This window comes from Protopterus annectens, chromosome 4.part0, assembly GCF_019279795.1.
Source record: "Protopterus annectens isolate FY-2018-M chromosome 4.part0, PAN1.0, whole genome shotgun sequence".
NCBI lineage: Eukaryota > Metazoa > Chordata > Ceratodontiformes > Protopteridae > Protopterus > Protopterus annectens.
In genome coordinates this window covers 850,659,051-850,674,313 of record NC_056733.1, presented here as the reverse complement: position 1 = coordinate 850,674,313, position 15,263 = coordinate 850,659,051, and the positions used below count along the sequence as shown (strand labels likewise).

At 38.3% G+C, this 15,263-nt stretch overlaps 1 protein-coding gene across 1 annotated transcript in view; it reads right to left on the bottom strand.

Annotated features, from left to right (window-relative positions):
- The window catches only part of LOC122799619 (CMT1A duplicated region transcript 1 protein-like), a 922,387-nt gene that overhangs the window by 140,074 nt on the left and 767,050 nt on the right, over nucleotides 1-15,263 (bottom strand). The window contains exon 11 of the mRNA XM_044068803.1: nucleotides 6,429-6,587. Within this exon, the coding sequence (XP_043924738.1) occupies nucleotides 6,429-6,587 (159 nt within the window). The remainder of the gene's footprint in view (nucleotides 1-6,428; nucleotides 6,588-15,263) is intronic.

Genomic DNA, 15,263 nt, shown 5'->3' with positions numbered 1-15,263 from the left:
TAGTAGAGGGAAGAACAAACGTATGGAGAGTCTAGCAGGGAAAAATTAGCATAAGTTGCCTGGTACAGGGAAGGAAATGATAGGATAATGAAGAACAGCATATGTGTTAGCAATTGAGGAGTTTATCACTAGAGGGAATAAGGTAGGACAGCAGGGTGGAGTAGAGGAGTCTGGTGCAGTTAAAATAGTTGCAGGTTTGATGGTATATATGGTCAAATCTGTAGTGATCAAAATGGTCTCTGGAGGAAGGTGGAATTTACTTAAATTACTAGGAAATGCAGAAGTTAGCTATAAGGTGCAGGGTAATATGGTACTCTGTAGCCTTGTCTGAAGTACTGCCAATGGCAAAAGCCATCTGTGTTAGGAATAATAGTCTAGATCAGTACAAAGAGTTACTGAAGAGGTAATAGCTAGAACAGTGGTTGTCTGACATTTTTTCGTCATAGTGTGTTTTTGCACATCTGTTTCAGCAAAATACATTAAAAACACATGCACTTAACATTATTCACAATGGTCATGCTGCTTGTGCAAGGTCTCTGTGACCTGTTAGTGCAGATTTGTTTTTTGTTGTGCAGCCATGAGGGTAGCATATTTAAGTAAGGGTGGTATGGTGACAAACTCCTCCAGATGGTGGCTACAGGGGGGACTTGCTTCCCTTAAAATGCTTTCTAGATATGTTTTTACTCTATGAGTAATGCTGTGTTCAATTAAGGAAAAATGACACAATGTAACATTGTTCAGTGATACGATTTAGCATCAGGGAGCTAGCATATAGTTTGCTGGTGCAACTGATAAGGGCTGTGATGATATTAAATCTGTATACTAAGGGTAAGCTTAACTTCACCCCAGGAGGATCAGCAGTGCTAGAAGCCAGTTGGAAGAGTACATCAGGATGACAGATTCTTTAAACTGATGCCTTAAAACTTATCTTTTTGAAATGGTATTTGATGGCATGAGATGTACCCAATAATTTGATAATTCAATATGTAATTTTGCCTCTCATGGTTATATTTATTTATTTTATTTTATTTTACATTTGTTTACCAGGAAAGTCCGACTAGACAAGCTGCCCATTTTCTGCTGAAGCCCAGGGAGTAAATCTCCAATATGAATATTATAAGACTGTAAAAAATACAAGCATACATTACAATATCAATATAGGAGAAAAACCTCAGTTAATGCTGTACATAACAATTGTTGCATAAGGACAGCCATCATTACAATTAGAGTAAGACAATGCACTAATTATATTACAAAACGCATTGTTTCACTCATCTAACAGAGATTCCATTTCTAGGTTGATAAAGCAGAATTAGAACAGTTAATTTACATATAACAGTAGTATAAGTGAGGTTAACAGAGAATAAGTATCGAGGGTGAAAAAAGAATATATACAGTAAATTACACTGGGAACTGAAGCAAGGAGAAACAGCTATTGTATTTCTCATGTTTAGGTATTTAAGTAATTGTGTTAAGATAAAAAGAGAATATAAAAGAGGGCTCAGTAAGTAACAATCCTTATTATGAATAGCTGGCTAATTGTGTTAATGCTAACCAGGGTTAGAATAGTTGCATAACCAAGAACTAGATAAATGGGATTAGAGAATATTTTTAAAGGTAGCTTTGCTAGCTGTGGATCTTATATTTAGAGGCAAGGAATTCCACATTTTTGCAATGTAGGTGGAGTACAGGGAGTCCCCAGATGTATTCTTGCTTCTGGTTATGTTAATTAATGATCTATTACTGGATCATAGTAAACGATTGTTGGAACAGTGAATTAGTAGGTCTTGTTGACTTGGAATTTTTAATGGGTGGTAAAGTATTTGGTGGGCCTTTGCAAATTGATTAAGGGAAAACAGATTGGATAATTCTAGCCAAGAGAGTTTTTTAAGGGCCTGACAGTTGTGAAATCTGTAATTTGAATCAGTTGCAAATTTGTTGTAACAGGTGTTTAGTTTGGTTAAGTCTGATTTGCTAAGGTTAGTGAATATTTTGGATGCATAAAGAAGTGTGGAGCCAATGGGAGTTCTTGCAATAATGGTCTTGGTATTATTGGTTAGGTATTTTTTTTACATCTGTATAGTGTTCTTTTTGTGAAATTTATTTATTGTTTGGCAATGTGTAGGTCAAACTTCGTGTTGTGATCTATGAGGACACCCAGAAGTTTGGTTTAGGGGTAATGGTAGTATTGTTGTTTGATGTTATTTTGAATGGAGGAATGGGATCTAAGGATTTTGCAGGATGAAATAACATCAGCTTAGTTTTGTTATTATTATGAGCTGTGCACTGGAAAGCCAATATTCAACTGCAGTAAAGAATTTCTGTGTTATTTTTTGAAGTTGTTGGAGTGAAGAACAGAACAGAACAGATTAGGGTTAAACTGTCTGCATTTTGAACTAAGGTGGCATGTAGGGTGGCAGTGTGAAGGCCATTGGTAAATATGATAAAGAGAAGAGTACCAAGGATAGACAATTGTGGAACACCTAAAGTAACAGCCAGAAGAGGAGATAGGTTGTTTTGCCATTTTAATGCCTGTTTGTGACCTGAAAAATAGTTCTGGAACCATGCAAGTGTGGAGTAGCTTAGGATAAGTTCAGAAAGTACAGTTAGGAGTTTATTATGAGAAACAGCGTCAAATGCCTTTGAGAGGTCCAGAAATATAGAAGAAACCAGTTTGCCTTCATTCTGGAGATGATTAACAGTGTTGATGATGCTGATAAGGGCTGTGGTTGTGCTGTGATTAAGTCTGAACGCGTGCTGTGTGGGATGATATGAGGTGCTGCCAGCTATGCCAGGAGAAGTAAGGTAGTAGATGTGTAACATATGCCAGCATAGCTAGCTGGAGTTTTGTAAAGAATTATACGTCATTTGTATATCTAACCAATTTGTATAGGTGCTTGTGTTGAAAATGTATTTGTAAAGCTGCTTGTGTTAAAAATGTACCAACAGTGGGTCCTGCTGGACAGAAAAGAAATACAACTGTATATCAGACTGTGTTGTAGCCTTTGAAATGGATATATTGTAAGACAGGATACTGGAAAAGAAGAGGTTAATCTCAGTCCAGCTACATATATATTGTAAGAGGAGATACTGGAAAAGAAGAGGTTAATATCCGTCCAGCTAACTTTGAAAAATAATCTGAAATTAATTTACCTGGTTTAGGCCATAAAGATTGTATCTTGCAGTTCTGATTGCAGCCAGAGACAAAATGTCTATGATAACAAAGACTAGGAATCCTACTGTATTGCCCTTAGGGTGAATTAATTGCTACCCTGGGAAGGGTGGAAGTTTTCAAAATGGTTTTATAGCTTCCAGATGCTCTAACACATCTTAGCAATGCTCTATGTGTGTGTGTATGGTAACACATTTTGCTAGATTCTGGTTCATTTTCTAGTAAAGGAGGTAGTGTGGGAACCAGAATCAGATGACCAGATATGATGTCATTCTATAGCCAGCACTGAAATGATATTTAGAGATCAGTGAGAGATGTCACCTAGCTCTCAGCAGTCTGTTTGTGAAACCGGAAAAGAACGACCCCTAACCCACTGCATCTTGCCTTGCATTAGTAAGTAACCAGGGAATAGTCATTTTTTATATCAGTCAGGAAAATATAGTGAGATTAGTTAGTATTGTTTTTTTTTTATATCAGTCAGGAAAATATAGTGAGATTAGTTAGTATTGTTTTTTTTTTTATATCTGTGTGAATCTATCCATCTGTGTTATTTTTAATATTTCCTGTGACTGAAACTCTGGTGTTTACTGTAAATGGACATTTATTAGTTTCAAGTTCTTTGATTATTTCTTATTAAATATATTTAAACTTTTAATTGTGGCTGGTCTTTTAGAGAATATTTTAATCTTTGAGAATACTTATATTTATTTGGTGACACCGTGGCCACTCCTGAAAGCCTTGCTGCATTGGTCAAACACTTACCATTGGTATTAGTATTAATTTCACTAAGTATAATGGGTACCCTTGTAACAGCCTTAGAGTAGCTGGCTGGTGGCAGTGGATCTACCTTATCATCTGGACGGAGGGGGCACAGCTGTTAAATCTGTGTCAGCCTTTCCCGTGTGTGTGTGTGTGTGTGTGTGTGTGTGTGTGTGTGTGTGTGTGTGTGTGTTTGCATGTGAGTGTGTGTATGTTTGTGTGTGTGTGTGTGTGTGTGTGTGTGTGTGTGTGTGTGTGTGTGTGTGTGTGTGTGTGTGTGTGTGTGGTGGAGGACTTGGCTTGGTACAACTTGGATGAAGACTTGACTCTACAGCTGTGGTCAGTGGGAAGTCTTATTTGGAGCCTAGAGAGAGGGAAACCCAGCCCCAGGATTGGAGTGTGTTCCCTGTGTGCTCTTAAGGGAAATTGTGCTTGGTGCCGAGAGCTATATCTGGAAATACTGTGTGTATTTATTTTTGTTCCAAGTGAACGTCCCTCACCAGTGTCCGTGGTGAGGATTGAAGCTTCTTGATTACTGGCCCAGAGGAAGGACGTCACACTGTGTGTTAGACAAAATCTTGTTAGCTAAGAGATACTTTAGAATTTGTGAAGGCATGCATTTTACCAGAAGTTTTGATAATGGAGATAAAATAGCTATAGGCTGGTAGTTTGATAGTTCTATAGAGTTTCCATTTATGTGTAATGGTATTATATGGGATATTTTCTTTTCCAAAGGACTGGGGCATGTTGTTTTGAGATAGAGCGATTGATTAGTATAGAGACTGGATATGAGATGGATTTGGCTGCAATTTTGAGGTATTTGGAGGGTAGGTTATCAGCGGCAAGAGTTGTGTGTTTGAGTTTATTGAGATATTGATAAATAGCACTTGTGGGACTGACTGTTAAGGAAAGTAATTGTTATTTTGTGTTGGGAATGGGAGGTTAGGAGGAGGTGATGGGCAGTTGTTATTAGTGAGGGCTAGTATGGATTCGGTGAAATATTTGTTAAACTGAGTGGCAATGTCAACAGTAGAGTTGCAGTTGGAAGAGGGGGTGAGTTGATTAGTGCTGCTTGCAGAAGTTTATTAATGGCAGACCATAACTCTGTGTTTTATTTATTACTCTTGATTATTATTATTTTACTGTTGTTGACTTGTGTCATTTGATGTAATGGTCTTTTGTGATAAACCAGCTTAATGAAACTGAAGCTGAAACTGGGGTAGAGGGGGGTGGGGTAAAACAGCAAAGTAAAGAAATGCATGGTAAGGAAGAGAGCAGAGGAAAAAGAAAGAGACAGAAGTATCAAAAGAAGGAGAGAAACCAACCAGGAAATCAAAATCTTAGGAACAAATGGGAAAGCTGCTGGCACTCATAGAAACAAAAGAAGCGGATATTATAGGAATAACCAAGGCCAGGGTGATCAAAAAGAGGAAATAGGACATGATTATTCAAAGGTATAGGACAATCCAGTAATGAAAGAATTGACAAGGCAAGATGTTTGGTGGTCATATATGTCAGGCAGGACACAAACTATGAACTGTTAGAAGATATAGAAAAAGAAGGAAAATGTCGTACCCAGAAAAGAAGTAGAAGGGAGCAGGTTGCAAAAGTAAGTGGGCAGCAATTAATGGGCACGAAGAAGGGAATGAGACTGTTGAAATGATACAACCTGACAACCCCTGGATGCATTAAATAATGATGATTACTTAAAAAAGAATAAATGTGGAATATTAATTAGAGAAATAGGAGATATTAATCTTACAAAAGTGGAATGGAATATACTAGCATGAAATGTAACAAGAGAGAACAACTCAGTGCACATAACTGGTGCAGGAAACTGCTACAAAATACTAGCCATAGTGGATTCAGAAAGGAAGGAATATGGGGCATGGTAGAGGTGAAGGTGCCACTTGTAAGCAATGATCATGTAAGTACACTTCACTGTTTGCTATAAAGTAAAGGGACCTGATGCTAGGAGTAAGATATTGGACTTTAGGAAATCTGATTACAAGATGTTGGGGAAGGAGGGATTAGCAGTACGCATTATGGGTGCCTGGAGTTCAGCAACGAGCTGGCTGAACTCTCAGGAAGAATTAAGCATATGGGAGGATGAAGAAAAGGGACTGGGCAGAAAGAGCAAAGCCAAGAGGAGGATGTCGGCATGTCTTAGGAAGGAAGCCAATGAGACAAGAAAGGAGAATGAAAAGCCTACACAGAGTGGAAACTGATGTGAGATGCAGATAACCTTGCTGGAAGAAAACCATGATTAATTTGTAAGCATTCTCTTAGCAAGGTTGCTGATATATTATAAGTAGTAGTAATATGTCAATAATTTTAAACTTTAATGGCACAGTTCCATTTTCAAAACAGTTCCATTTTAATCACTCCTTAAACTTGAAAGAAAACCTTCAGATTGCTGTGAAAATATAAGAAAGTACAAATACACAGCAGATGATAAACTTGATCTTAGTCAAAAGGCCAATGGCCACACACTAACCTGTTGTCTATGACACTGAATGATAGGATGGGATCAGACCTGTTGTTGACCCTGATCATTCTCAGGCAGTCCCCAGAAAACACGTTAAATATTCGGATCTTTCCATCAGCACAGCCACTGATTACCCTGCCATAGAGAAACTTCAGACACAGCACTGCTCTGCAAAAAGATTTTTTGACTAAGTTTTAACAGGATTTATTTAAGCAAATTATAGTCAAATGATTATTTACATAGTTTAAAACTTTAAACATCTGTCATCCAAATGATCTTATATTCACAAGTAAGACAGTATTTCTGTACACAAAAGTATGAATACACAAACACTCAGATGAGCTATCAGTTAAGCCAGCACAAAACAGTTGCTCATTTATTATTTGGTTTCATTTACTTCATATACAATGTGGTTAAAATGCATGTATCAAGGTGATGACCTCAGAATTCTTCAGAATCTACAGATTTTGTGGAGGCAGAGTGTATGTTGACAGGGAACATATGAGTAAGCTTCAGAGTCAGATTATCATCCAATTAATCAGTAAAATAGTCAGTCTTGAAATCATATTCAATTCTGAGTCCACAAAGTTAATCGTCTAACTTTAATCTAAAGGGAAAAAATCTTACCTCAGTCTACAATAAAAAGAAAAAGAACGAGGGAAAAGACAGAGGAAAGAAAGAAGGATGAAAGAAAGAATGAAATCTTGGAAGCAAGATATAATAGTTCATACACAGAATTGCATTCATACTCTTGACAAAAGTATAGCAGATGCTCAGAGGTTCTATAACACATTATAATCTTATTTTAAAGGCTTGAGTTCAAAACTGCATAGACTTAAACCATGACAATTAATGGAAATAAAACATTTTGAATGGTTTCTTATGGTATATAGCAGAAAGTAAGCAGTGGCAGCTGAAGATAGGTATATAGCTGATATTTGAGAGCATGAGGGAAAGCAAATATGTTACAGCAGTTCCTTGTTGGGCCAGTATCAATGTCAGACAAATGGAATGCAGGGGATATGAGGTTCAATTCTCAGACAAGGTTCAGGGTTTCCTGACTCATTGAGCTGTTAACATCAATACTAGGTTAATCATTTGGTCTGCACTGGATGACTTTTAGTTGGCCATGTGGCCTAATGGATAAGGCATCTGATTTTGGATCAGAAGATTGTAGGTTAAGTTCTACCATGGGCATACTGCCAGTGAGCTTGTCATTTTGTGGGAGGTTGGCATAATGGTTCAAGTGTTTACCTTACAGACATAAGGTGCAGGGCTTGATTCTCACAATGGGTAATTGGCTAGGCTTAAAATGACCCACAATGGCAGTTAGCCTAGTAGTAATCTATGAGCAGGTATGTTGCTAAAAGTTGCCATCTGCTCGGTGTGTTGGCTTATGTCCCTTCTGTCATGTGGAATATGGAGTGGAAATTGACTATAGTCGTAGTCTGTTCACATAATTATAAAGGATATGGTCACAAACCCTCTTCATTCTTCCTCTCCAATGGAAAACCACCAGGGTCATCAGATTGTTTAAATTCTTTTAAAGAGCTGTAGTACGTGGGTCTATATCACATCAGCAAATGCTAAAAATAGCGAACGCTGATATATCAAACTTCAAAGTCTGAAAGCTGAAAACAGTGAAGGAATGGATCCACAAATTTTTCCCCAGGGAAAAAATTCACTGGGACATTCTCTGGGCTTTGCTGTTTTCTTCATTGTGGTGCGATCTCGGAGTTGGTATATATAAGTTGGGATGGTGTGGGGGTATTTAATTTTGACTTTATACTCTTGTCTTTTTTGGATCAGCGAATTTTTTCCCTGGGAAAAAATTCACTGATCCGTTCCTTCGCATTTTACAACTTTTGGACTTTGAAGTTCGATATATCAGCGTTCGCTATTTTTAGCGTTCACTGATGTGATATAGACCCGTAGTATGTTTAGAATGGCTTCTGATGCAGATTTCACAGCACAGATTAAATCATCAGCAGGATAACATAAAGCTCACAGGCAAAAACTTGACTGTAAAACACTCAAACATGCAAAATAGCTATCTGTTCCTGCCTAAACCTGTTTTCTTCTATCAGTCCTCACAAATACTGCCCATTATTACACATAGAGAACCAGCTACAAAGTGTGAGAGAATGTCTTTACTAAACATTATTTTCTGAGGTATCATACATGACCTCAGCAAAGTGCTATTCCTAAGTTTAGAGAGTGCAAAAAAGGAAGAAGGTATTGCAGAACTGATTTATTGTGGATTAAGTAATAGATGCAAGTACAATATAAGAAAATCTGAGCAGATATGCAGGGATGAACCACTCTGGTAAAGGTGGAATAGAAGGACATTGAATTTAGTTCAAGCAGAAGATAATGTGGAAGTTCCACCCAACACAGATACCTTAATGTAAAACAGTGATGACATACAGAAAAATTGCCCACTTATATGATTAACTATACTTCGCTGGTAATTCTTCAAGTAAACTGTGGGTAAAGTCATTTGATCATGTACTTACAAACTTTACTTAACATTTATGACATTTATTTCATTAATTGAATTCACAATATACATATAGTCTCTTGTTTCTAGTCTTGCAAAAAACATATAAGCTGTATATATGCAGCTTGTTTCACCTTCTAAAGAAATATTTATATGCTTTAGTAAGTCACTGTACTTATCTGTAGTCAGCAACAGTGAAGAATCAAAAGTTATTTTGTGTGACTAGCCTTCTGTTTTGATACTACTGGTCCCTTTACATTAGCTTACTATGATGCACTCCAAAATATGGCATCTGTTGATCTGACTGGTGCCAAACTTTATGACATCTATCTGTCGCATAGGTTAGGCAGAAACTAAATTTAATTTCCAAAACATTTTACAAGAGGAAGTGTTTCCCTTTCCTCCATGTCTGTGCATCTTCATTGGTAATATATTTGGAGATCTGTGGGTTTGAGATCAGAGCCCTCACATGGAAGAAGTGGAAGGTGCAACAGCTCCTACTAAAACATTTACATTGAGCTTTAGTGCATCACCACAGCCTAACAGGTGTCAGTATGAACATCCATGGTATGTCATGGATGGTCCATTACACTTTGGTCGAATAAAGCAGAAACAAAGCAACTTATTATCTACATTACATTGCTGCAGCCACACTCATTTATTCACTTTCTTGGTTTATGACTACAAATAAGCAAAAATATTTACACTCAAGATATGAGACAAGGCAAGCCATCTTAAACAATTCTTTAACTTCTCTTTAGACATTCTGTCTAGGACTCTAGGAACAGGAATCTTCCCAGTTATGAAATGTTATCGTAGCCTATAGTTGCTATGACTTGACATCATGTGCACATGGTGAGGGAGTGTGCACATTTTACAAAAGTGCAGTAGGCCAAGGAAAACCATGGCATTTATGGGGAGAAATACATTAGAATATCACTCAGTCCAGCTTTTGGATTCCAGTAAAGTATTTTTAAATTTATGATGAACACAAATGGCTTGAGCTTGCAGTGAATAGTTTCATTTTTTAATGAGTGCTCATGCGGGGTTTCAGTGTTACACGCCCCAGCTTCATTTCTCTGCCTTGCATTTTGCATTAACAAAATTGACCTGTGTTCTTTTTTCCCCAGTTTGCTCTTAATATCTGATTGTGGAGCATCACCTAATATAAAATTTCTCATGTGACTGCTGTGACTACACTTTTCTTGCTCACTAGGGTATAAAGGGGGTAGATCTGATGCCTGTCTTCTTTTCCTAGTTAGGACTTCTGTTGAAATCTGTGACACTTTCTGCATGCAGTATACATAAGTTATGACAAACTTTAACAGGTCTTAAGATCTTGATATGAAGTACAAACATATTAAGTTAATCCTGGAATGTGTGTTATGTACTTTTAAATACCAGTCTTCATGCATGTACTTAATTTTCATTTAAGTACATGCATTTCCTTATAAAAATGTTTATTGGTCATTGGTTATTTAACGTTTTATGTGAGCTACCTGAGAAGAGCAAATGAGCAAGCACATTTTGTACTACACTATCCAAAGGTCCATAGATGTATTCTGTAGATTAATAATATATTGGGGGCTTACAAGAAGTAAAATATAAGCCTTGCACAGCATTATATTTTATTGTAAATTCATATGTGAATGTTGTTGTCTTTTGGCTTTTCCCGGTTAGGGGTCGCCACAACGGAACTCCAGTCTGCTAATGATTGGCAGCAGATTTTTACGTGCCGAGTTATCGGCCCTGATGCACAACCTTCAATGAAGGTACGCCCATTCACGCATATCTCCACACAGAAGACGCTCTAGCTGATAATCGAACAGGACAACGTCTTACTGTGAGGCGACAAATTCATATGTGAATATTAGCTTGAAATGGATGGAGTAATGTGCTTATGTATATGCAAGCATGAGTAAGGTGTGTGTGTGTGTGTGTGTGTGTGTGTGTGTGTGTGTGTCTGTGTGTGTGTGTGTGTGTGTGTGTGTGTGTGTGTGTGTGTGTGTGTGTGTGTGCGTGCATATGTGTGTGTGTGTGTGTGTGTGTGTGTGTGTGTGTGTGTGTGTGCGTGTGTGTGTAACACACACACACACACTCTCACACACACACACTCTCACACACAGACTCATACACACAGATACGTCAGTACAGCAAACATAGTTAGATATATTTCATTAGTAAAACCATTCAGCATCAACACAAAGAATTAGAGAACCACCACCAGGGAATATATACTATACTATATCAATATGAAACATTTTTTAACTTTGGACTACCCTTATCTCTCTATGTACTGTCATCTTCTCTCTTCTCACCTTAAAGTGCATTTAAAAGTCTAAGCATCATAAAGTCAGACAGTATACCTCCCTGCAATGAAGCCGCTCTGGGGCTGCTGGGGAGTCATAATTTGGTATGGCAGGGTAAGGTCATGGTGGCTGCCATCTCACATCTGCTTGCATTCGTGACTGATCCTGTAGAAAATGAAATAAGTGGGGAGAAGAAAAAAACAAACATGCAGAATTCAGGAAAAGAAGCAAGTGGTACAATTCAGAAGGTGCATCACACAACTAGCAGCAATACCCTGCACTCACCCATTTAACTGGTGAGTCTGGCACATCTCCATTGGCAGGTCAATCTATTAGCCTCTATCTCCTGTAGTGCTGCAAAAAACAAAATGAACATAAACATATCACCATATCCCCTGACAAATACTGCCCTGTGTTGCAGAGGGATAAAGCTCTTACTGTGCCACAGATAACCTATGTTTGATTAGCAGCACTGGTGCTACAGTGGTCACAGAGGCAGGAAAGGAATGATAGGCTGATGTCAGCCTGTCCATCCTGGGGGGAGGAAGGCAGCCTAGGCTCACTGCAATATGCAGCTAATAAACCTGGCCAGCTCTGTGCTGCATGAAGGGTGAGCTGCTCAGTCAGGGGATTTTGCAATTGCAAAGTTTACATGCACCTCCCAAGGGCAGCAATTTCAGAGCTGGCAAGTTTGCCATGGGGGAGGGGGCAATATGACACAGCACCAGCATCCTTGAACTCCATACCAGCCCCAGATGGGGAATGGGGTAAGTCTGGGGAGGCTATGGTGGGTCCAGTGGTGAATGAGGAGAGGAGCTGGTGGCAACTGATGGTCAGCCACATGGAGGAAACAATAAATTTCCCTGACAAATTAATTGACTTAACATTTATTATCAAGGCCTATAAAAGTGTCAGTGCATTGCCAGTCAACTAGCAAAAAGCAGGTGGCTATCCCTTGCAATACCAATCAATTTACAAAAAGCAGGTAGCTCTCCCTGTCTAACCTCTTCTTCCCATTGACAAGAAAGTCTGGGTGGCACTTATACAGATCACTGTATTTGTGGTACCACTGCTCTCCATAGTGATGGATGCCAATGAAACCATTTAGGGTCCTGACAAGTTTCTGTCATGCATACCTTTTACAGTGAAACCTCATAACTGAAGCTGGAGCCCTGCCATAGTCACTGTCTGATGAAACCATGACCGCTACCTAGCTATGAAAAATGGAAGCTTGTAGCACATGTCTGCACATTTTTGTATAACATGTGATATGTGCCAAAGGGCAGCATGGCATTATGGAGAACATCAACAGTAGTATTAAACAAGAGTCCATTAGTGGGGATGTAGCTAGTATGCACATACTGAATGGGAACACTATTTTGGCCATCACACATTATAGAGCTGCTGCTGTACCAACCAATAGACTGACCACCTACCATGTCAGCAGTGCACTGCTATACGTGCCAGTGTGACCTGGTAGCATGGGCTCCACAGAGCCCAAAGCAATATCATAACTTGTTGTAAAGTGGGCCATGTATGTACCTGAGCATGCACAGTTAGTTGGACAGCCCTTCCAACATTTTCTTGAGCAGGCAAGGTCCCTATAGCTCAATACAGAGCTAACAGTGCATTGTGTCTATAGAATCTTTGATCTCTGTGGTTCATCATACTATTTTTATACATTGCTGAACTGATCTGTAATGTCTGATGTCCTCATTTGCATATGCAATGACTTTTATTTACATGATGACTCTCATTTGTATCCCATTTACAGTTATTTGTATGCAATGCATACCACACTATTTTCTCAGTAGCATGATTGTGTTTTGTGCATCTCTGAATAGCTTCATCCTTCACCACCACTGACCATGCTATTTCATGAAATACATTGCATTAACTGTTTCTGAATACAGCCATATATGTAGAATGCTTCCATTTTCTAGATGTATAGGTTTTATGCTTGGAGGAAATAAAAACTGCATATATTATAATTTTTTGGGTGGATAAGAATGTTCAGGTTGCTGGCAGAATTTAGGCTTTAAGTTGGTGTTATAATCACTTTTAGTTTGAGTTATGGATGTATATTATCCAGGAAGCATTTGCATTTGGCAGTTTCCAACAGCTGCTTTTTGAGATTGTTTTTGAAAAAATATGGTATGGTTTACTACTTCTCAAGGAGTCAAGCAGTGATTCCCAAAGTTTGATGGCTAGCACTGAAAAACTATGATCACTGCAAGCATGAAGGGTATAGAATGATAAACATGAGAAGGGAGTGATCTACAGTTGTACTGGGAGTGCCAATTAGACAGCCTGACTGTAAAAAAGGGAAATAGTTATAGTTTAAACAGTTTCTAAAAAAAGAGATCCCAGGACTAGTGCTACTTTCTGCTTGATAGGAAACAATCTGGCATTTCTTAAGACCTGGCAGTAGTGTTCTTGTTATGGAGCAAGAATTATGAACCAATGAATTTTTCACAAGTTATTTGCAGGGAGGATCATGTCTCTTGGGGGCAGCAGCAATAAGGGGGAGGCCATCCTTAAAGCTCTGCAAATGGAATTTCATTCCCCACTGCTGCTTTACCTTCTGGGGGTCAAATAAAGAGAACTCTCCCAGGACTAGAAAAATAATTTGTTAATTTTTAATTTTGTCATGTATATGTGATGGTGAAAGTTTAATGTTTGGTCTAGCCAAAGACCCAGATACCAGAATGTGTTAGTGGTCTCAATAATATTGCTAGAATTGATTTTATTTCCCAGTTTTATCACTGCATTGCAAGCTTTTGCTAGGTCAAAAATATTATAGCTTTTTTTTGTAGATGAGAATAAGATTCGTGTAATTTAGCAAAATGGAATGAGATCCTATTCTAGAAATTTTCTAAATGATGCAGGGGAAAAGTCTGACCTATAAATAGCAATAGTTGCATATAAGATTACTAATAGTGTTGGAAGGTTAGTTAGGCATCTGTTAATTAATACAGAGAAAATTAATGGAGAAAATGCCCTTAAGGAACTATTAATTATGCGGACTTGATCTAACAGAGAAGGTTCTACCTTGATCTGTAAGCCTCTATTAAACATAAAGTTTTTTTTTAATCAGGCAGACATTGGGAGGATGTTGAACAGTAGGTTGTGATCAACCAAGTCAAATACCTTGGTTGTTGTTGTATCTTTCGGCTTTTCCCGGTTAGGGGTCGCCACAGCGGAACTCTGATCCACTAATGATTGGCAGTAGATTTTTACGTACCGAGTTGCCAGCCCTGACGTACAACCTTCAACGAAGGTATGCCCCTTCATGCATGTCTCCACACAGAAGACGCTTTAGCTGAGAATTGAATACGACAACATCTTATTGTGAGGCAACAACGCAAGTCAAATACCTTGGTGAGGTCCACAAATGCAGCACCAGCCATACTGACTTTCTCCATGCTGATTAAGAAAGAGTTTAGATATCAGTCATAATGCTTCTCCCATTCCAGAAGCCAAGTTGTTGACTGCAAAGGAGATGGGTTTGTTGCATATAATTGGCCAGATGAGAACAGGCTAGTTTCTCTAACACTTTCCATAAAGCTGGAAGAAATAAGTTTGCGTGGAAGTCTGAATGGAGGAAAGCTTTTGTGTTTTTGGTAGGGGGTCTAATACTACAAATATTCAAATGAAAGGCATAATATTTTGTGTAAGGGACAAGTTGAAAATGTGGTCAAGGTTGTAACTGGTCATTTCCAGGAGAGGTGTCACATGGGATATGGTTTAATAGGTTTGCAGTTTCTTTTTCTTTATATAATGAAAGTAAAAGGGGAGGATGAATGTGAGGTGTTTCTGCTAGACTAGGTTTTGGGGTAAAAAGAAGTTTTTCAGGGGAGTAGAGTTAGAAACACGTAGAATAGAAAATTACTTTAAAAAGTCATTGCAGAAGTGGTGGTTGTTCTTTATTTTAATAAGGGATGGCAAAGTAGAGTTTTTTTTTCTTAAGACAGAGTGTGAAATGGTTTACTTGCTTACAGAATTGTTTTGGCTTTAATAGCGAGTACGCCTCTT